The sequence below is a fragment of the Gymnodraco acuticeps genome, unplaced genomic scaffold (assembly GCF_902827175.1).
Source record: "Gymnodraco acuticeps unplaced genomic scaffold, fGymAcu1.1, whole genome shotgun sequence".
Taxonomy (NCBI): domain Eukaryota; kingdom Metazoa; phylum Chordata; class Actinopteri; order Perciformes; family Bathydraconidae; genus Gymnodraco; species Gymnodraco acuticeps.
Window position 1 is genome coordinate 1,578,737 of NW_022990014.1, and position 19,645 is coordinate 1,598,381.

At 42.6% G+C, this 19,645-nt stretch overlaps 1 protein-coding gene across 1 annotated transcript; it reads left to right on the forward strand.

Annotated features, from left to right (window-relative positions):
* Window positions 1-4,848: 4,848 nt before the first annotated feature.
* prkra (protein kinase, interferon-inducible double stranded RNA dependent activator) lies at window positions 4,849-19,316 on the forward strand. The gene is made up of 8 exons (XM_034213225.1): window positions 4,849-5,062; window positions 13,853-14,028; window positions 14,763-14,844; window positions 15,186-15,261; window positions 16,099-16,216; window positions 16,294-16,388; window positions 16,499-16,661; window positions 18,001-19,316. The coding sequence occupies exons 1-8, from the start codon at window positions 5,010-5,012 to the stop codon at window positions 18,156-18,158; spliced, it is 921 nt and encodes a 306-aa protein (XP_034069116.1). The 5' UTR covers window positions 4,849-5,009; the 3' UTR covers window positions 18,159-19,316.
* The last annotated feature ends 329 nt before the right edge of the window (window positions 19,317-19,645 follow it).

A 19,645-nucleotide genomic window follows, 5' to 3' on the forward strand; every position in this document is an offset into this window, starting at 1 on the left:
ATCTGCACTGCAGGATACTCAAGACCTTTTCGCTGTTGGCATGTCCAGCCGCTTTGTGGTAATCCTCCCACAGCTCCCGGGCATGTTGGGTTGGGACAATCAACTGGAAAGCCTGCTGGCCCGTGTCGGGTTCCTGAATGCAGCGCCCCAAGATTCCGTCACGAAGTTCCAGCCGATCCCATGTCTGCAACCACCCGTGCACTTGGGGGAACTCAGACCGTCGCACCTGAGACACATTTAACCCGTTGGTTTATCAATTGTCTCACCTTGTCCAACTCCGGGTCTTCCTGTTGGCGCTCCAGCCAAGACCCTGGATCACAGTCCTGTCCAGCTGGTGGATCCTTCACTCTTAGACCTCCCTGAGCTCTGGGCACGTTGTAGACTGCTTTGACATCTACTTCCCCTGGGAGCCGGGACAAGGCATCTGCATTCCGGTGTTCCACACTGGGTCGATACTTGATTGAAAAGGTGAAGTTTGCCAGCTGGGCTGCCCACCTCTGTTCCACGGCCCCCAGTTTGGCTGTCCCCAGGTGTACCAGGGGATTGTTGTCTGTAAACACTGAATTCTGTGCCACACAAGTAGTGTTTGAACTTCTCTGTGATTGCCCAAAATAGCACCAGAAACTCTAACTTAAAAGAACTATAGTTCTGGTCATTCTTTTCACTAGGGCTTAGACAACGGCTGGCATATGCAATCACTCGTTCCTTCACCTGCTGAACCTGTGATAGTACTGCACCCAGCCCATCCAAACTGGCATCTGTATACAACAGGAAGGGCAATTTGAAATTGCATACGCCAACACAGGCGCCTGTAATAGAGCTCGCTTAAGTTCCTCAAACGCACTCTGGCACTCTTGAGACCACTTAACTGTTGTTGATTTAACCCCTGCAGTAGCCCGAAGCAGAACATTCAGGGGAGCTGACAGCCGGGAAAAGGCAGGGATGAATCGGCGGTAGTAGCCTGCAAAGCCTAAGAAAGAACGGACTTGAGTGACTGTCTTGGGGACCGGCCATTCCTGCACAGCTGCAGTTTTTTCTGGGTACGTGGCCACCCTTTTCTTGCTGACCACATGTCCCAAGTATTTCACTTCCTTCTGGAACAGGTGACATTTGTGGGGTTGGAGCTTTAGGCTGTGCTGGTGTAGTCTCTCAAACACTTGTTCCATGTGCTTGAGATGACTATCAAAGCAGGGAGAATACACAATGATATCATCCAGGTATATCAATAGAAAGTCATTTACTTGCCCTCCCAAACAGCGTTGCATGAGCCGCTGGAATGTGGCTGGAGCATTGCACAGACCAAACGGCATCCGCTCAAACTGGAAGAGGCCCACTGGTGTTGTGAAGGCGGTCTTCTCCTGGTCTCGGTGGGCCACTGCAACCTGCCAGTACCCGCTAGCCAGATCCAGTGTGGAGTACCAAGCTGACTCCTTGAGGTGGGTGAGCGACTCTTCGACTCTGGGCAAAGGAAAAGGAAAAGCATCTTTGTGAGTTATGGCATTAAGTTTCCGGTAATCTACACAAAAACGCCACGATCCATCCTTTTTCCTTACCAACACTACAGGTGCTGCCCAGGGGCTGGAACTTTCCCTTACAACATACCTTCCAGTAGGGCTCGTAACTCAGCATAGAGTGTTGGTGGAACTGGCCTGTGTCTCTGTCAGATTGGAGGTGCATCACCGGTAGGGATCTGATGCAAGACTGCACTTGTGTGGCCAAAATCATCTTCATTGGCTGCAAAAACCTTGGTCCACCTCCGAAGTAGATCACTTAAACGCTGCTGCTCGTTATGGTTGAGGTCCTCTCCCTGCAATGCCAGGGCCGGATGATCTGGAGGTACAGTAGCATTCGGGACTGGAGTACTGCTTATACTTCTCACCTCTACCTCCACCGCAGATGGCCCCGTGTGGGTCAACACCAACTCCTCCTCGGTCTTCACAGCCTGAGGATCCACCTGGGACACTGTAGCCAGGGCACAACGCTGGGGGATCTCTATGGAGAAGGGATGGGGGTTACACACTCTTATCGGCACTCTTCCACTCCTTACCCAGCTCAGTGTCCTCGCAACCCGTCACTCCTGGTCATCATTCTGGAGATTTTCCACCATAACACAGCAGTCTGGGGTGCCAACTGCTTGGGGCACCTGGGTCCAGATAATCATTTCTGTCTCTGGGGGAACCAACACAGCGGACTGACGGGGCAGTTTGGCAACCCCCTGCAGTTCGGTGGGGAATCCAACACAGCCCACTCGTCGACAAACAGCAAATGCCTTTCCCCAGGCTGTGCTGACCGTAGGTGGCAGTGTTGACCTGAAGGCCGCCTCTCCTTGGTGGCCATCCTGGAAGATAGTTTGCCAACAGTCCCCAATCAAATTCATCCCCAATAAGGCACATTCCTGTTGAAGGCAGGAATCTTCACCCATTGATCACAAAGTCCAAAAGCGCATATCCAATGTATGGGATGTGAAGCCCATTTGCAGCCTTCAGAGTGAGCCAGGGGATGTCTCCTCGGACTAATCTTTCCTCAAACTTCTGGTTCAGAATAACTGAACAAAGTGACTTGCGAACCAGTGTCCAATATACAAGGAATATTTTCACCACTTATAATTACATCCACCTCTGGGCAGGTACCAATCAATGCAGGCTTTGTTGGGGGTGTGGTCTGGGTCCCCCTCCTTGCCCGGCAGCGACCGAGGAGACTAAAAATCCGAAGGTCCAGAGCGTCGTCTGGAACAGAACCGGCGGGTGTGGCCCGCCTGCCCACACTCTAAACAGATTGGCCGACCTTGGGGGTCCCACTGGAACTGAGTCCTGGCTGTGCCCGGGGGTGGTTGACGAGGCCTAGGCTGAAATGCGGGCCCTGCTTGTGGGTTTTGCCTCTGTACAGTCGAGTCAACAGGCCCCACAGAGGTTAGCAATTTGACCACGCATCTCTTCCGAGAGACTTGCCCAGTGTTAACATCTGGTCTTTAAGATCCTGTTGGAGCTCTGCCCGCAGGGAGTCCCATAATGTCTGGCTGTCCTGGGCAGGTGGGGGTACTAAGGAACATGAAGGCGTGGCAGGTGGTTGGGTTTGTGGAGGCCTGGGGGTATAAGTGTGACAGGCCCATGTCTCAGTTCCATCTTTAGCCTGCTCCCTTTCAAGCGCTTTGGCCTCGGTGCAGATAGCAGGAAAGGTCATTCCCGGCGTGCGACGAAGACGTCGTTTCAATTCTTGTTTCACCAGGCTTTTCTTGCCTGATGAACTGTGTCCTCAGAGGCTCATCTTCAATGTCCTCAGCTGGTGGTTCCCGCGCTTGCCACTTGTGATAGAGCTCACAAAAGCGTAGAATGAAAGCTCCTATTCCCTCCTCTGCGCCCTGCCTGCATTCATAGAACTGAGCCCTCAGTGTTACCAGTGACTGACTTCCCGCATATAATGAAGTCAGACAAATATTTTTTTTTCAATGTCCCGCTAATAGTAAAATGTCCCGTTTAGCTTCACCACCCAGAGCACTTAAGATAAAGTCAACTATTTGTTCGTTCAAAAGACCCTGAGCCCGTAAAAACATTTCAATTTTTGCCCGCCATTCCCCAACCTTCTCTCCGGTTTTCCCTTCAAACATAGGAAGCCATGTTCCAATACTGAGCGACCCAGGGATCTGGTTGGAAGACAGCAGCTGGAGACTTTGCGTGTGTCTCCCAATAGTTCGGAGCGTGTCCGACTCAGATGCGCACTGGCCCTGATAGGAACAAGCGCGCGGTGCGAAAGACAGGAACTTGAGGACGTTGCAATGATCAGGAACTTGAATGCGTTGCAATAACAGGAACTTGAGTGCGTTGCAATAAACAGGAACTTGAGTGCGTTGCAATAAACAGGCACTTGAGTGCGTTGCAATAAACAGGAACTTGGGAGCGTTGCAATTCTGCCTTCAACCGACCAGTCGATCAGCGGCTGGCAGCCGTACAGCAAATCGCAGTGCAGCAGAACTTCCACAGTGGACCTTCGCCTCACGGTCGCTTCCTCGTCGATCCGTCCAGAGCCTTGCTTCCCGTTCCCTCTTCGCCTCGTAGCTTCACCTTTTCCGTTCTCCCGGCTCATGTCCCGGCTCCTCGCTTTAACCAACCACCGGCCAATTCTGCTTAAAATACATATAGGCCTACACACAGTAAATATAACGCATCATCATTTGACATACAAAAATCCCATCCCTACTGGCGACATTTGTATACAACTGTAAACTAAATATTAAATGGGAGGGTATAAGAATACATACATAGCCTACTGAATGAAGAAAACAGCAACACCAGAATAATGTTCACATGCCACATTTGAATGGTTTCTGTTGTTGTTGTTGTTGTTGTTGTTGTTGTTGTTGTTGTTGTTGTTGTTGTTGGTATTCGAATGGAAATCGTGGCATATAATTGCTTTGAGACCCCTTTGAGTTTAAATAGGCTACCTAACGTTTGTTGAATAAAGTAGGCTATGTTTTCTATATTTCTCCAATTCACTTAGGCTATATTATACATTTTTTTTAAATATATAAAATGATATTCCAACAATATACAAATTTAGAAAAAATGAAATATACTGGCTTAACATGGATACATTTTTCTTAACCGAATGTTTGTAGAAGTAAAACATAAAATGGAGGGAGAGAGACGAATAGAGAGAATGCTTGAATCACCTTTTATGCTAATAAGAAACCCACTTTTTCTGAAACATTTACTTTAATCCAGTAAAATATAGCTGAACTTTTGTAACCATTAATTAAGAAGTATGTTCTATTGCAAAGGCACCATCACCAGAAGGGGGCGCTGAATATCTCTATCCTCTCATTGGTGTCAGGTGACCCGCTGGTGACCCGGATGTTGACATGATGATTTTACCCGGGCGCTACCATGAATAACTGCTAGCATCTTCACAATCACATCTTCATAATAACACAAATTGATGCCCTGAAAAACATCTAAAATTCGTGTCTGAGACTTTATTCATTTTCTCACACAAAAGGACAGACATTTATAAACATGTCTCAAGAAGGATATACATCACCAGCAAGGATAACCAGCGCAGACACGAGGTTTGTTGATTTATTAATTACTAATTGTTTAACGTTTGCTTTACATTAATGACACAATGCTGGCAATGCTACCGCCAACCGGTTCTACTGACGCAAAGTCTTGTAATAATGATACACAACGTTAGCTAGTAATGATTGAATGAACGCTGTCAAGTTTCTCAGTCACAGTGAAATATTGACCTAACATTACCAATAAAACGCGATATACATTTTAGAAAACTGAAACACATGTTGCAAGCTGTTTTTTGCAGAACAGTTGTTAAATGTAGCTGTATTTTGAAGGTTATCTTGGTTACGACTAGAGGTCTTAATGCTTTTCTGTTTGTTTTTTTTGCCATCAAAAGGCAGCCATTCTTTAATTATATTTTGTATATTTAAAGCTCCAAATGTGTCCTTTAGAGACTCTCTGTAAGCATTAGATAAAAACAGATGTTTAATTGAATGACAGGACCTAACTGCGTCAACGTCTGAGAGCTAACGTTACAAAGAGAGCAACACATCCGCGCATTTTGCCTCTACGTCCTCACTGATGAGACTAGCTCGCTAACGTACATGTGATGGACAAACCCTCTTATCCAGTTACTATTACATTTTTAGCCAAAACACTCACATGTGCTCATTTAACTATGTTTTATCATTGCAATTCAGAACTTCTTGCAGCATTATGTGTATTCACAAAGTCTATGTTTTAACTCATTTCTATCTCCTTTATGAATTGTCTTTTTGTTCAATATATTTTGTTTTTTAATACTTATTGGTTATTGCCTATTTAAAGCACTTCAAATTGCCTTTTTGTCTGAAATGTGCTTTATAAATTAACTAACCTTAACCTTAACATGTCGAGTTTTTGTAATGTAAAGACCCTGGTTAGGCAGAGTAATATGGCATAATGTTCCAGCCTTAGCTATTGGTATTGGCTATATATGGTTTAACTAACTAGCTGACAGTTAAAATTAGCATTTTAAATATCAATATAATTCACATTTTCCCTCGAATAGAATAAAGGTTTTATGAAGCTGAAACATTGTTTTAAGAAGATTGTCTCTGAGGCACAGAAAGTGCCAGATTTGAACAACCCTTATTGTTGCAGCCAATTTGATGTATTTTAATATTTGTATATGAAGGTGCTGTGATACTACTGAATTGACCTGGGCATAGGCGGGGACTCAGCCAATTTCAGGGTACAGCCTACTATTTATGGAGGACACAGGTGCACAGCATTAGGGATTGGGAATCACCAGAGGGAAGCCACACAGTTTTTCAACCGTGCGTGTTTTCGCTTATTTTCTGTTTGTTTTGAGTTAATTTCAGTTTATTTCTTTATCACGGTTAGTTGTTAGTTATCAGTTAAACACCCGGCTCTTGTTTTGCTGTCATCATCCTGCAATCCAAATAAACATCTGAAATGCACTGAAAGAGAAGACCTGATTTGCTGTCAACCCCACGCGTCTGGAAAAGCTTCACACCATATCCCTCACTGGCAAATATTTGTTGTTTGGTTGCCTTTACATTTGTTGAAAAACTTGCTTCCAAAGACGGATGGACACAGGAGGACAGCGCTGTATTCATTGACTTTTCCTGACTTAAATCCATGTTACGCACCCGCAAGAGGAATGGGGACGGACCAAACATCAAAGTCACGGTAGGAGTATTTATGAATGAATAAAAGGTTGCGGAGGAGAGTGGCCTTCACGCAACGGGATACAGGCAAATCCCATAAAGTAATTCTAAACAAAGCCTCCGTGGATTGCTAAATAATGGCCATGCACGAGGAAAATCAGGAAATGAACGCTGCTGTCAATCAAACTGAAAAGGAGGATGGGCTTGGTAAAAGGACAGCTAAACTCACATATAAAGCAGCGGAAGCAAAGATATTATCTATGCAAAAGGATAGGAATTCTGGGATAAAGCAATTGTGTAAAATGGCAAAGGAATTGGAACAAATGATGATTTCAGATGGAAATGTTTCTGACATGCAAATCAAACATGAAATGTTGTGGAAACTGTCTGGGGAAACTACAAGGTTGCATGAGTCATTAAAACCTTTGTTGCCTGAGGATGAAATGTTTAAACAAACGGAATGGTTTCAAAATCAAATGCACAATGTTAAAGGAGTAATACACAAAATGGAAAAATGGGTCCATGCAAACAGGGAGAAATGCATACAGGTTGTGGATGATGAAAATGATGTGTTACATGCAATGAGGAGCTGGATAATATTGGGCCAAATGACAGTATTTCTAACATTGGTGACAAAACAAATGTGTCAGGTGGAAGCTCTGGCCATTCAAGGTCCTCAAGGTCAACAACGTGCTCTGCACGTATCAAGGCAGAGGCTGAAAGGGCTGCGCTCCAGGCTTTGGAGGCTGCTCTCAAGGAAAAGCATGAGCTGGAAGCTCAAGAGGCTCAAATTACGAAGAAAAGGGAATTGCTTGAAGTGCAAAGTCAGATTGCTGCGCAGACAGCAAAAGTCACAGTACTCCGAAACAGAGGGTCTGACATAGGAGTCACACATGGAACACATTCATATGTGTCAAAACACAAGTCTGCTCTCAAACCCTCTGCTGTGCCATTTGTTCCACAAACTTCAAGTTGTACCGTCAATCATCCACCATCAGGAGGCAGTAAAACTGCTATGTCAATGAAAGCACAATTATTGGAGCCAAACTGTCAATACAATCATCCACCAACAGGAGGCAGTACAACTACAAAACCCACTCAATCACATCAAAATCCATACAACCAGTACAATCCACCAACAGGAGCTGCTAAAGCTGCAATGCCATTACAGTCTCAGCAGCTACAGGATCCATACAACCAGTTCAATACTGCAGCTACAATGCCAAGTGGAACAGGGGCACGGCGCAAAGAAACCATTTCACAAGGAACCAGATAAAAAACGTATGCTTCAAATCACATCCCAAGCATGCCTCAAAGGTCTTTGCAGTCATATCCCAGTGCATATACACAACAGCAATGTATCCAAGTCGATGAGGACCAAGGCAGAATGCCTCAAAGATCTCGTCAGTCATATCCAACTGCACAGCCATCACAGCAATCAAACCAACAGTGAGGAACCGGACCAAGGCAATATTTTTACCATCATGCAAAAGCAAAACGACATCACAGCATTACTAGTGCAACAGCAGTCTTCATTATCATTACCCCCAAGGGACATACCAGTGTTTGATGGAAACCCTCTTGAGTACAACTTATTTGTCAGAGCTTTTGAAAATGGAGTGGAAAAGCTGCTAGCAGTGTAGACTGCTTATACTACCTGGAGCAGTACACTCGAGGGCAACCTAGAGAGCTGGTCAAGAGCTGTCAACACATGCCATCTGACAGGGGGTATCAAAGAGCAAGAATGCTTTTAGAAGAACGCTTTGGAAATGAGCAAAAAATAGCCACTGCATTTATGGAAAAAGCACTTGGATGGGCACCACTGAAGTCAGAGGACATCAAAGCCTTACAAGCATTTTCACTATTCCTACGTGTCTGCTGTAACGCTATGGAGGACATAAGCTACATGTCAGAAATGAATATGCCATCAAACATACGTGCTATAATCATGAAGTTACCATACAAACTGAGGGAAAAATGGAGAAACATTGCTTTTGAACATCAGGAGAGACGCCATCGTCAAGCAGGTTTCAGTGACTTGGTCAATTTTATTGAGAGACAAGTGTCTATTGCATCTGACCCACTGTATGGAGACATTCAAGACACAGTTGTCTCATTCTCAAAATTCAAAGTTGGAAATAAAGTGTCATAGGGACGCATAAAGGAGAAAGGAAGCAGTTTCGCTACATCTGTGGCAGCTGTTAACTCTGAAACTCAAAAGGAGAAATACTACCTGATAAGTCAACAAAGGGACCTTGTCTGTTGTGTGAAGAGGGCCACAGATTGGAAGTGTGCCCCAAGATGGAAAAGAAGCAGCATCGGGATAAAATGTATTTCCTAAAAATGAAAGGTGCTTGTTTTGGATGTCTATCAGTTGGACACATGAGTAAAGATTGTCACAGTTGGCTGTCTTGTAAGTTGTGTAACCTGAAACATCCTAGCATTCTCCATATCCATGCAAAGGAATGGAAAGAAATCAAGTCAAAGGACTCACAGCAAGAAACAACAAGGATGAGTCAAGCCACTACTCCCAAGACATGTGGCCATATAGGAGCCGGAGCACAGGATTGCGTCTTGTCAATTGTGCCTGTAAAGATCAAGGCAAAAAAAGGCAGCACAATTCTAAAGACCTATGCATTTCTAGATCCCGGCAGCTCATCTACTTTCTGCTCTGAGCAACTGATGAGGAAGCTAAAGGTGAGAGGAAGGAACACTAAATTCCTGATGAAAACAATGAATAAAGAAAGCTTTGTCAACAGTCACGTCATCTCAGGATTAGAGGTAGCTGCACTCAATGGTAACATCTATATTGAGTTGCCTGATGTGTACACCCAACGCAAGATGCCTGTGACTCGTAATAACATCCCACAACAGGAAGACTTGTATGCTTGGCCATACTTGGACTCTGTGGAAATTCCTGCTATCGATGCTGATGTGGAGCTGTTAATTGGAACTAACTCTCCAGAAGTAATGGAGCCATGGGAAGTGATAAACAGCAGGGGTAAAGGACCTTACGCTGTTAGAACTCTATTGGGATGGGTTGTCAACGGACCATTGAGAGGAGGCAATGAGAGTGGGAGTAGCTGCCCCACAGTCACAGCCAACCGCATATCCATTGCTCAAATAGAGGAACTGCTGGTGAAGCAGTACAACCATGACTTCAATGAGAAATCAGCAGAAGACAAGCCAGAAATGTCCATAGAAGATCTTAAGTTCATGCAAATTGCCAACACTTCAGCTGAACTCAACAACGGACATTACTGCTTGAAGTTGCCTTTTAGAGAAGAGGACAATGTTGTCATGCCCAACAACCGCCATCTTGCTGAGCAAAGGGTCCTCTGCCTAAAAAGGAAATTGGAGAGAAATCCAACATTCAAAGAGGAATACACCAACTTTCTTGATGTCATAAACAACGGCTATGCAGAGAGTGTGCCAGAGCATCAGGTGAAAGGAAAAGAAGGATAGGTGTGGTACATCCAGCATCATGGGGTGTACCATCCTAAAAAGAAAACCCTGAGAGTGGTATTTGACTGTGCGGCAAGCTACAAAGGTGTGTCACTCAACACTAAACTACTCCAGGGACCTGACTTGACAAATTCCTTGCTCGGAGTTCTCACAAGGTTTCGCCTAAACTCTATAGCAGTTATGGCTGACATAAAAGCTATGTATCATCAAGTCCAAGTGGCAAAACAGGATGTAGACTTTCTTCGCTTCCTATGGTGGCCAAGAGGTGATCTGACACAGCCGCTCACTGAGTACAGAATGACTGTTCATCTGTTTGGTGCAATATCATCGCCCAGCTGTGCCAGTTTTGCCCTTAAAAAAACGGCTGAAGACCACAAAGCAGACTTCCCAGTTCATGTAACAGACACCATCAAGCAGAACTTTTATGTGGACGATTGCTTGAAATCCTTGTCTTCAGAGGCAGAAGCCATGTCTTTGGTTACAGACCTGACCGCTCTATGCCAGTTGGGAGGATTCCAACTGCTGAAATGGATCAGCAACAGCAGGTCAGTGTTGGAAGCCATTGATGTGGAGAAAAGAGCCAAGGAAGTGAAAGAACTGGATTTTGACAGAGACAGCCTTCCTGTCGAAAGAACCCTGGGACTGCAGTGGTGCGCAGAAACTGACACCTTTGGGTTCAAGATGGCAGTCCAAGAAAGGCCATTCACAAGAAGAGGTATCCTGTCAGTGGTGAGCTCGGTCTACGACCCCATTGGATTTTTAGCACCCTTCACCTTACCTGTCAAGATAATGCTGCAAAACCTCTGTAAGATGAGCTACAGTTGGGATGAGCACATTCACAAGTTTCAGTTAATACTGTCATCATTAATGATGCACCAAACGCAACAAATAACATCTCTGATGAAGACCCACAGAATGCAGTAAATCAACTGATAACCCACTTCTCCTCGTGGAAAAGGCTTAAGATCTCAGTTGCGTGGTTTCTCCAGCTGAGAAAGACGTTGCAGTTGTTGAGTCAAAAGAGAAAATAAATACAAGCTTCTCTGTCCAGCAGTGGACTTGAGCCAACTCAACAAAAGAACAAAGAGGAAGAGGACATGAAAAGATTCAGAGCCACAATGGGTGGTCACGTCTTATTTCCTGAAGATATTGACGCGGCAGAAAGTGTCATCATTCAGTACTGCCAAATGGACAAGTTTAGTGATGAAATCACTGCTTTGAAAAAGGGAACATCTGCAGTGAAGAAAAGCAGTCACATTTATAAACTTGATCCGGTGCTGAAACAAGGAATCTTGAGAGTGGGAGGTAGGCTTAGCAAAGGAGCAATACCTGAAGACACAAAACATCCAGTCATTCTTGCTAAGGACCAACATATCGCCACTCTAATCTTACGCCACATTCATGAACAGTTAGGACACTGGAAGAAATCACCTACTTTCCAGACTTCGTCGACAATACTGGATCACCATGCAAATGCTGCTGCTAGAAAGATCCTCTCTCCCTGTGTTGTCTGCAGACGATATAGGGGAAAGCTGGGTGAACAAAAGATGGCAGATTTGCCAAAAGAAAGACTGCAATCTGATCTTCCACCATTCACAAATGTGGGCATTGACTATTTTGGGCCGTTTGAAGTGAAGAGAGGCCGCAGCCTCATCAAACGCTATGGAGTTATCTTCACCTGCATGGCCAGTCGGGCAGTCCATCTGGAAGTGGCCTATTCATTGGACACCAGTTCTTGCATAAATGAAATACGCAGATTCATTTCCAGGCGAGGCCAAGTATCACACATCAAATCAGACAACGGAACCAACTTTGTTGGAGCAGAACGTGAGCTGAGAGAAGCTCTATCTCATTTGAACCATCAGAAAATTCAAAACTCACTGCTTCATTCTGGAGTGAAATGGAGTTTCAACACTCCAGCCGCATCCCATCATGGAGGAGTATGGGAAAGAGTAATTCGCATGGTCAGGAAAGTGCTGAACTCTATTCTTCATCAGCAACATTTGGATGATGAAGGACTACAAACACTCCTGTGCGAAGTGGAAGCCATATTGAATGACCGTCCCATTACAAAAACCTCAGAGGATCCAAATGATCTCGAACCCCTGACTCCAAATCACATTCTCTTGTTAAAAGGCAAACCTTCTCTACCACCCGGGCTTTTTGACAAAAATGACTCCTACTCCAAACGACAATGGAGGCAAGTTCAATTCCTTGCCAATCTCTTTTGGCACAGATGGATTCAGGAGTATGTACCACTGTTGCAAGAGAGACAACGGTGGCCAAAGGACAAGAGGAACTTTGTCACAGGAGACATTGTCATCGTAGCGGACTCTAATGCCCCTCGCGGATCCTGGCTGTTGGGCAAGGTACTGCAGACCTTTCACGACAGACAAGGACTTGTGCGGTCGGTTAAAGTCCGGACGAAGTACAACATCCTGGAGCGACCAATCACGAAGATCTGTCTTTTATTGGAAGCTGAATAAAGACTGAAACCCAACTTCTATTATTGGGGTTACCAACCCTATTGGATTATCTACATGAACAATGAACATTATGGATTGAGAATACTGATATGGACTATTCTATTTGGCTGCAATGTTTTGTATGTTGTTGAATTGTTATGTTATTATACAGTAACAATTAGGAGCCGGTGTGTTGCAGCCAATTTGATGTATTTTAATATTTGTATATGAAGGTGCTGTGATACTACTGAATTGACCTGGGCATAGGCGGGGACTCAGCCAATTTCAGGGTACAGCCTACTATTTAGGGAGGACACAGGTGCACAGCATTAGGGATTGGGAATCACCAGAGGGAAGCCACACAGTTTTTCAACCGTGCGTGTTTTCGCTTATTTTCTGTTTGTTTTGAGTTAATTTCAGTTTATTTCTTTATCACAGTTAGTTGTTTAGTTATCAGTTAAACACTCGGCTCTTGTTTTGCTGTCATCATCCTGCAATCCAAATAAACATCTTAAATGCACTCAAAGAGAAGACCTGATTTGCTGTCAACACCACGCGTCTGGAAAAGCTTCACACCATATCCCTCACTGGCAAATATTTGTTGTTCGGTTGCCTTTACACTTATAGTAGTTTTTGATCTCGAGTTTTGTGTACAACAATGACATTTTTTGCACGATCATAAAAGGAATAAAGCCCTCACAAACTTGAAAATGTATTGGTTTAAGGTTTTACTTATATATCGAAGAGGAGAACAAAGGGCTCAGATGGCTCAGCAATACGTTGTATCCCTGACGACGACGACGACGATGATGATGATGATATATTTTATGATTTCAATGACACTTTTGTTTGCTATGGAGAAACATAATTACAATGAAATGCCACACTGTCAACCTGCTTTTGATATTGTTACCACAACATTCACACCAAAACATTGAAGAATGGTTTCCTGAATGAGTGAGTGTTTGATATTGGAAGAGTAGAACAACCCTGCTCACAGAGTAGCACATCATGGTAACAAAGGCCCTACGTAGCTGTGGACGTAACCGGATGTATGATTACATAGAAGAAGCTCATGAGACACTGTGTTTTACATACGATAGCATGATGACACAGCCCCTAGGGAGACTACTTCCATTCTTGCAAGGATAATAAATACATGTATCCTGCCTGATTTTGAATCTCAAGCCGGTGACGAGTGATATTTTTCTAACACTGTTTTTGGATGCTTGTTCAACAGCTTGAATTCAGATGAATCGCAGAGGACCAACCCCAAGAAAACACCTATTCAGATCCTGCATGAATATGGCACCAAGAGTGGCAACCTCCCTGTGTACGTGATGGAGAAGGCTGAAGGGGAGGCTCACCAGCCCAGCTTCGTCTTCAGCGTGAAGATTGGAGATGTGTTCTGCACAGGTACTGTCCCGCCTCCTGCTGGGCTTCAAGCTGCCTGTCACCTGAGCCGTCTTCAAGTCTCAAGTGACAGCAGCCAAGGAAGAATAAACATACAACACACACTGACTGTTGTTACTGCTCCTCTCCATTTCCCCATAGAACAAACACAGATTCACGTGCATTCAGATACGAAATGAATGACAGAAAGATGCAGGATTATTATTCAAGAATCTTCAAGTGAAACAACTTAGTAATTATAATGAAGTAAACAATGATTGACACAATTGTTTTACAAAATAAAAGTCTTGAAATATATTTGAAGCTAAGAAAAGGAACATGCATTTGGGCAAGGTGTTTTTATTTGAGTTAAAAATCCTATGACTAAAATTCAGAAAGAACACTCCAGCAATGCGTTATCTTTGTTTGCAGGCGTGGCGGTTGCTGCAGTATTCTTTCAAATAAATCCTCTATTTACCTTGTTTGTTTTAAAACTAAGCTATTTGACTTCAGGGAAAGAACAGAGCAGGTTAAGAGAGAGGATGAGAAACAATTCCAAAGCCGTCAGTGTTGAGGTGATGAGAAATAATCTAGTTTTTAATCAACAAAAAACAGCATGCTTTTGAAATGGGACATTTTTGTCCCTCTATTCCCATATGTCCTCTCCAGTAGCCTCCCAGGTTAACCTTTACTGTCTGTATTACAGGACACCAGACTTACTTTTGTGTTTATGTGTTTGTAATTGTATTTTGTTTCAGGTCAAGGTCCCAGTAAAAAGGCTGCTAAACACCAGGCGGCAGAGGCGGCTCTCAATATTCTGCAGATAGACGCTGGAGCAGTGTGAGTAGAGCTGGAAGTGTTACAGAAATAAAACCGATTAGCAGCGAATATTGATTAATTAATACTTACATTTCGTTTTTGAAATACAATTTCTGTCAAATGAATGAATGCATCTTCTATGGTAGTAAACTGCATTCTTTTGGCTTTATGAGTTGGAGTTAGACTTAAATAATGTATTATATCAGTTGATAATAAAATAATTAGTGGCAGGAGATTTAATGAAAATAACATTATGCTAAAATTTGAACTAAATAAATACATAAATAAAATTGTTTAACTGACATCCTGTTGATCTGTAACCACTGTGGGAATCGCTTTGACGTCATTTTTCAAACAGGAAGGTTACCTGTGAAGTCTGAGAGTAACGGTGTCGTATCAGAAACCAACAACCACCCCAACTCAGTGGGGATACTGCAGGTGAATCACAGCTGTCCTGTGTGTGTGTGCCTTATTTTATTTATTTTTGTTTTGTCAGTTTATTGAACATGTCAGAAACAAAAATATACAACAATAATATATATATATTCTCTTTTTTTCCTTTTTGTTTTCTCACTCAAATGAATAATTATAACAAAGTACAAATAATAACAACAAAAAAACAATAATAATTCTCAGATAGTCTCTGTCATGTTCAACAGGGGCAAGAAGAAGCTTAAAAAAACTTTTCTGGTCCTACCCCCTCTAGCATATATTTTTCTTATAAATAAAACATTAGGTCATCGTCATCAGCGACATGTTTGTCTTGTTAATTTGTTTGCTTTTTGTTTTTTTTAAAAACAATCAAATAAATTACTTTTACAATTACAAGAAATAACAACAAATGGGATTTTACAGGTCCTGTTCATAACCATTAGCTATTGCAATTTGCAAATTAGTGTGTATACTTATTTCCAGGTTGAATAGTAAAAAACAAAAGTAGTCAAAGCTTCATAAACTTGTTTACTTCCAGAGATTAAATATCTTGTTTGTTTATTAAACTGTAACTGAAAGTGGCATGCAGCAATAGCAATATATCCTTAACTATAAAAACTGTATTTTTCTTTCTCCCACATCTTTCTCCCTTTTCCCTTTTTTGTATTTCTTTCTTTGTGAATATTGGTTCTCAGTACAATCACAAGGCATTTCATAACACACTTCCTAGAGTCACCTCTATTGCTACAAAAACAACCGATTGAGTTAAACGTAAAAAACCAATACATTATATAAACACTAACTCAGATTTCCCTCTCGTCATTACATGTGTCTCTCCTTCAGGAGTTGGCGCTGCAGAGAGGATGGCGTCTTCCTGATTACACCGTGTTAATGGAGGCTGGCCCGCCACACAAGAGAGAGTTCACTGTTACGTGTCGAATGGAGTCCCTGTCAGAGAAAGGTAGGGGTGTCTTTTCAACATTTCAACATTTTGTGTTGTTGTTGTTCATAATCTAACCTCGTCTCGTGTTTCGACAGCTGTAGGGAATTCAAAGAAGGTGGCGAAAAAGACAGCTGCAGAGAAAATGGTGTCAAAGCTTCAAGGTCTGTCGGGCTGTTCTGAAATCACATGGGTATGTCAAATATGTCTCCCCTTTGCAAAAGTGACCACTGGAGGCAACTTTTCTTAGCAAATGTTCTTGGTGATAATTGTCGTTAATTTGTGTTATATTTTATTTTCCAGACTCCTAAACCAAGTGTCCGATTTGAGAACTTACGGAACTCGTCGGCGGAGAACATAACTTCACTGAGGAGAAACCCGCTGAGCATTCCCAACACAGATTATATTCAGCTGATGCTGGAGCTGTCCAAGGAGCAGGGCTTTGAGGTCACATACTTTGACATTGGTAAGAAAACACACACTGCAGTAGTGTTGCTGGGGTTGCTAAGATACAGAGGGCCTTCCTCTAAGCTCCTCTCACTAAAGAAAACACTGGACGCCGTTTGACTGCGGCTCTAGTTATTGTTATAGATCTGCTGATAGTAAAACACCAGTAGACAGTTGAAATGAGCTTATGACTGAAACTAGAACAGATATGAGGAATTATAACCAGCTATACATTCTGTAAATAATATTTATCAGTTTATTTTTAAAAGGCAGCCGGTGAGTCTGGTCTTTTCAGGTACAGGAAGAGTGCGTGAGCCTGTTTTACAAAACAATGCAGCGTGACATGCAGAATTGTCCTTTCGCTTTAAATGTAAAGCAAAAAAACCCAGTTTTGACTTAAACATTTTTTTCAATTTCTTTGCAGACATTTTGATACAAAGACATTCCTTTTTTGACGGGGCCTTTGCTTTTAATGTGACGCTGCTGGGAATGTTGGGATCAAATAAGCAATAACCTACCACAGCTCTGATACCCTGCTGTGAGAGTGGACACTGATGCTGTAATAAATGAGATCAAATAACAAACTGTTTTGGAGAACAACGCACCGATAATCTTAACAACTATAGAAAGATAATATAAGGATTATAAATACTTTTAATCGGTGTTGCTGAACATAAGTACTATCATGGGCTGGAGGAAGTCAAATGAGCTGAATGGAAAGCGCCCACACACTGTATTTAGTCTTTAGGTCACATGTGTCAAACTCAAGGCCCGGGGGCCAAATCAGGCCCTTGGTGGATTTAATTTCGGCCCGCAGGATCATTTTTAATTACTATTAGATCTGGCCCGCCGGTATATTGCACGCACACCTTCACTCAACCCTGAGGATCTCCTCAGCTTAGAGCCTGAGCCCAAACATTGATGAACTTGCAGCCAAGATGAGATGCCAAGTATCTGGCTTGAACTAGCATCACAGAGCAGCACACTGAGTTTCAATGTTTCCTTCTGCACTTTCTCTCTTGAGACAACAGGGCATGTTTGGTTTTTTCTTTGGGGGAAATTGTTTTTTTGAAGCTATTGTTGGCCTGTGGAAAAATGTGATCATAAGAAATGAAGCTGCAGATAGAGCCATAAGAAATGAATGCAACTGATTATTTAATGTTTAATGTTGTTTTTATGGGCAATAATTGAAGCTTTGTTAGTTCCAGGTTTAATATGTGCAATAAGTTAATTTCAATACGTTTTGCAATACACATTGAACCAGTCCGGCCCTCGACTAGTACCCATTTTTTTATTTTGGCCCACTGTGTATTTGAGTTTGACACCCCTGCTTTAGGTCATGTTGGTGTATTCCTCAGATGAGCTGACGGTGAACGGGCAGTACCAGTGTCTAGCGGAGATCTCCACCTCCCCGGTCACCGTGTGCCACGGCACCGGCATCTCCTGTAGCAACGCTCACAACGACGCCGCACACAGCGCCCTGCAGTACATCAAGATCATGGCCACCAGCAAGTAACACTGCCACGTCTGCTCCTGCTTCACCTGTCACACATCAGCTGATCATCCATCATCCTTCACACTAGTCTTCCTGCCGTGGATGAAGTCAAGCTATATTTTTATAATTATGTGTATCACAAAGCAGATCGGGAGCCGAATAACTGGACGTTCAGACTTGAATCAGGTAGAGCAGTATTTGTGAGGAGACAAATGGGATCAACATTAAGAAACAAACACAAATCAAATGTTGTCTTCAGGTTGAAGAGTTTTACTTGAGATGTCTAACGTACTGCATTTAGGATAATGTACATGTGTTATTTAAGTAGGAATAATATAAAGCACTTGTTCTTTAACTTTTTGTTTAGTTGTAAGTGGCAGTTCACCCCAAAATCAAAGATGCACTTTTTACCTTGTACCTTGTTGTGCTATTTATCAATCTAGAACGTCTTGTTGTGAGTTAAAGATTGTTATAATAAATATATTTGGAAGACTCCACAGCACCGATTTCTCCAGACTCTGTTGTGAGTAGTTGTATTTTGTACTAGCTGCTCCTGCTAACATCACAGTACGCTTCCTTCTGCAGATGGTGCTTCAGTTAAGAGGAAAACTATGTGTTTTTGATTTTGGGGTAAACTATCCTGTTTTCAAGCTGTAATTATCAAGCTGTGTTGTTTTTGCCTCTTTGTTTGTGAGGATGCAGATATATTTAGGTTGCATTTGTCTTAAATTATTTTTTTTATTACAGTTTTTCCCTGTAGCAATATATTGATCTGTATTGAGCCAATAGAAGATCTCAAACATTCATATTGCTTCAGAGATATTTACCTTTCTGTTAAACTCAAACATGAAGACGAATTGAGATTATTTTGACTTGTGTTATATATATATATTTAAAAAAAAGGGTATTCATTTTGGTTTACAAATGTTTGTTATTTCCTACTTACACACCGCTGTCAGTATGCAATCTACAGTGCAAGCCTCGCTGTCTGTATCTGGTTAACTCTTAAATGGATATAACACATTACTTCATATTACCATCCTGTTGCCATTTTTTGCAGTGTGCCTCAAACTATTTGTGATATATTAAATGCATTTACTGACTGTTGTATGGAAGTATCCCTGGTGCGGAGCAGCAACAACATGAAAACAGAAAATAAACCCAAACACTAAATGTTAACAAGTGTCAGTGGAGTGATTTTTAATGGTCACCTATATCCAATATCCAATATCCACTTTTTCACGTCTCATTTCATTCATATACTCTGTGTTAAGAGACTCGCAAAGTTTCAGGAAAAATTATTCTCTCTTTTTTTCCTGATCCATTTATATAAAAAGCTGTCTGAAAATGAGCTGATTTTGGCCACTTTGTGATGTCACAATGTTCAACCATGGTAGCCAGCCTTATCACCTGAATCTCCTCCTAGAGCACCATTGTGTATTTATTTAACCAAACACTTCACAGAGGGGCGTGGCCAGCAGCAGCTCATTTGCATTTAAAGCGACAGA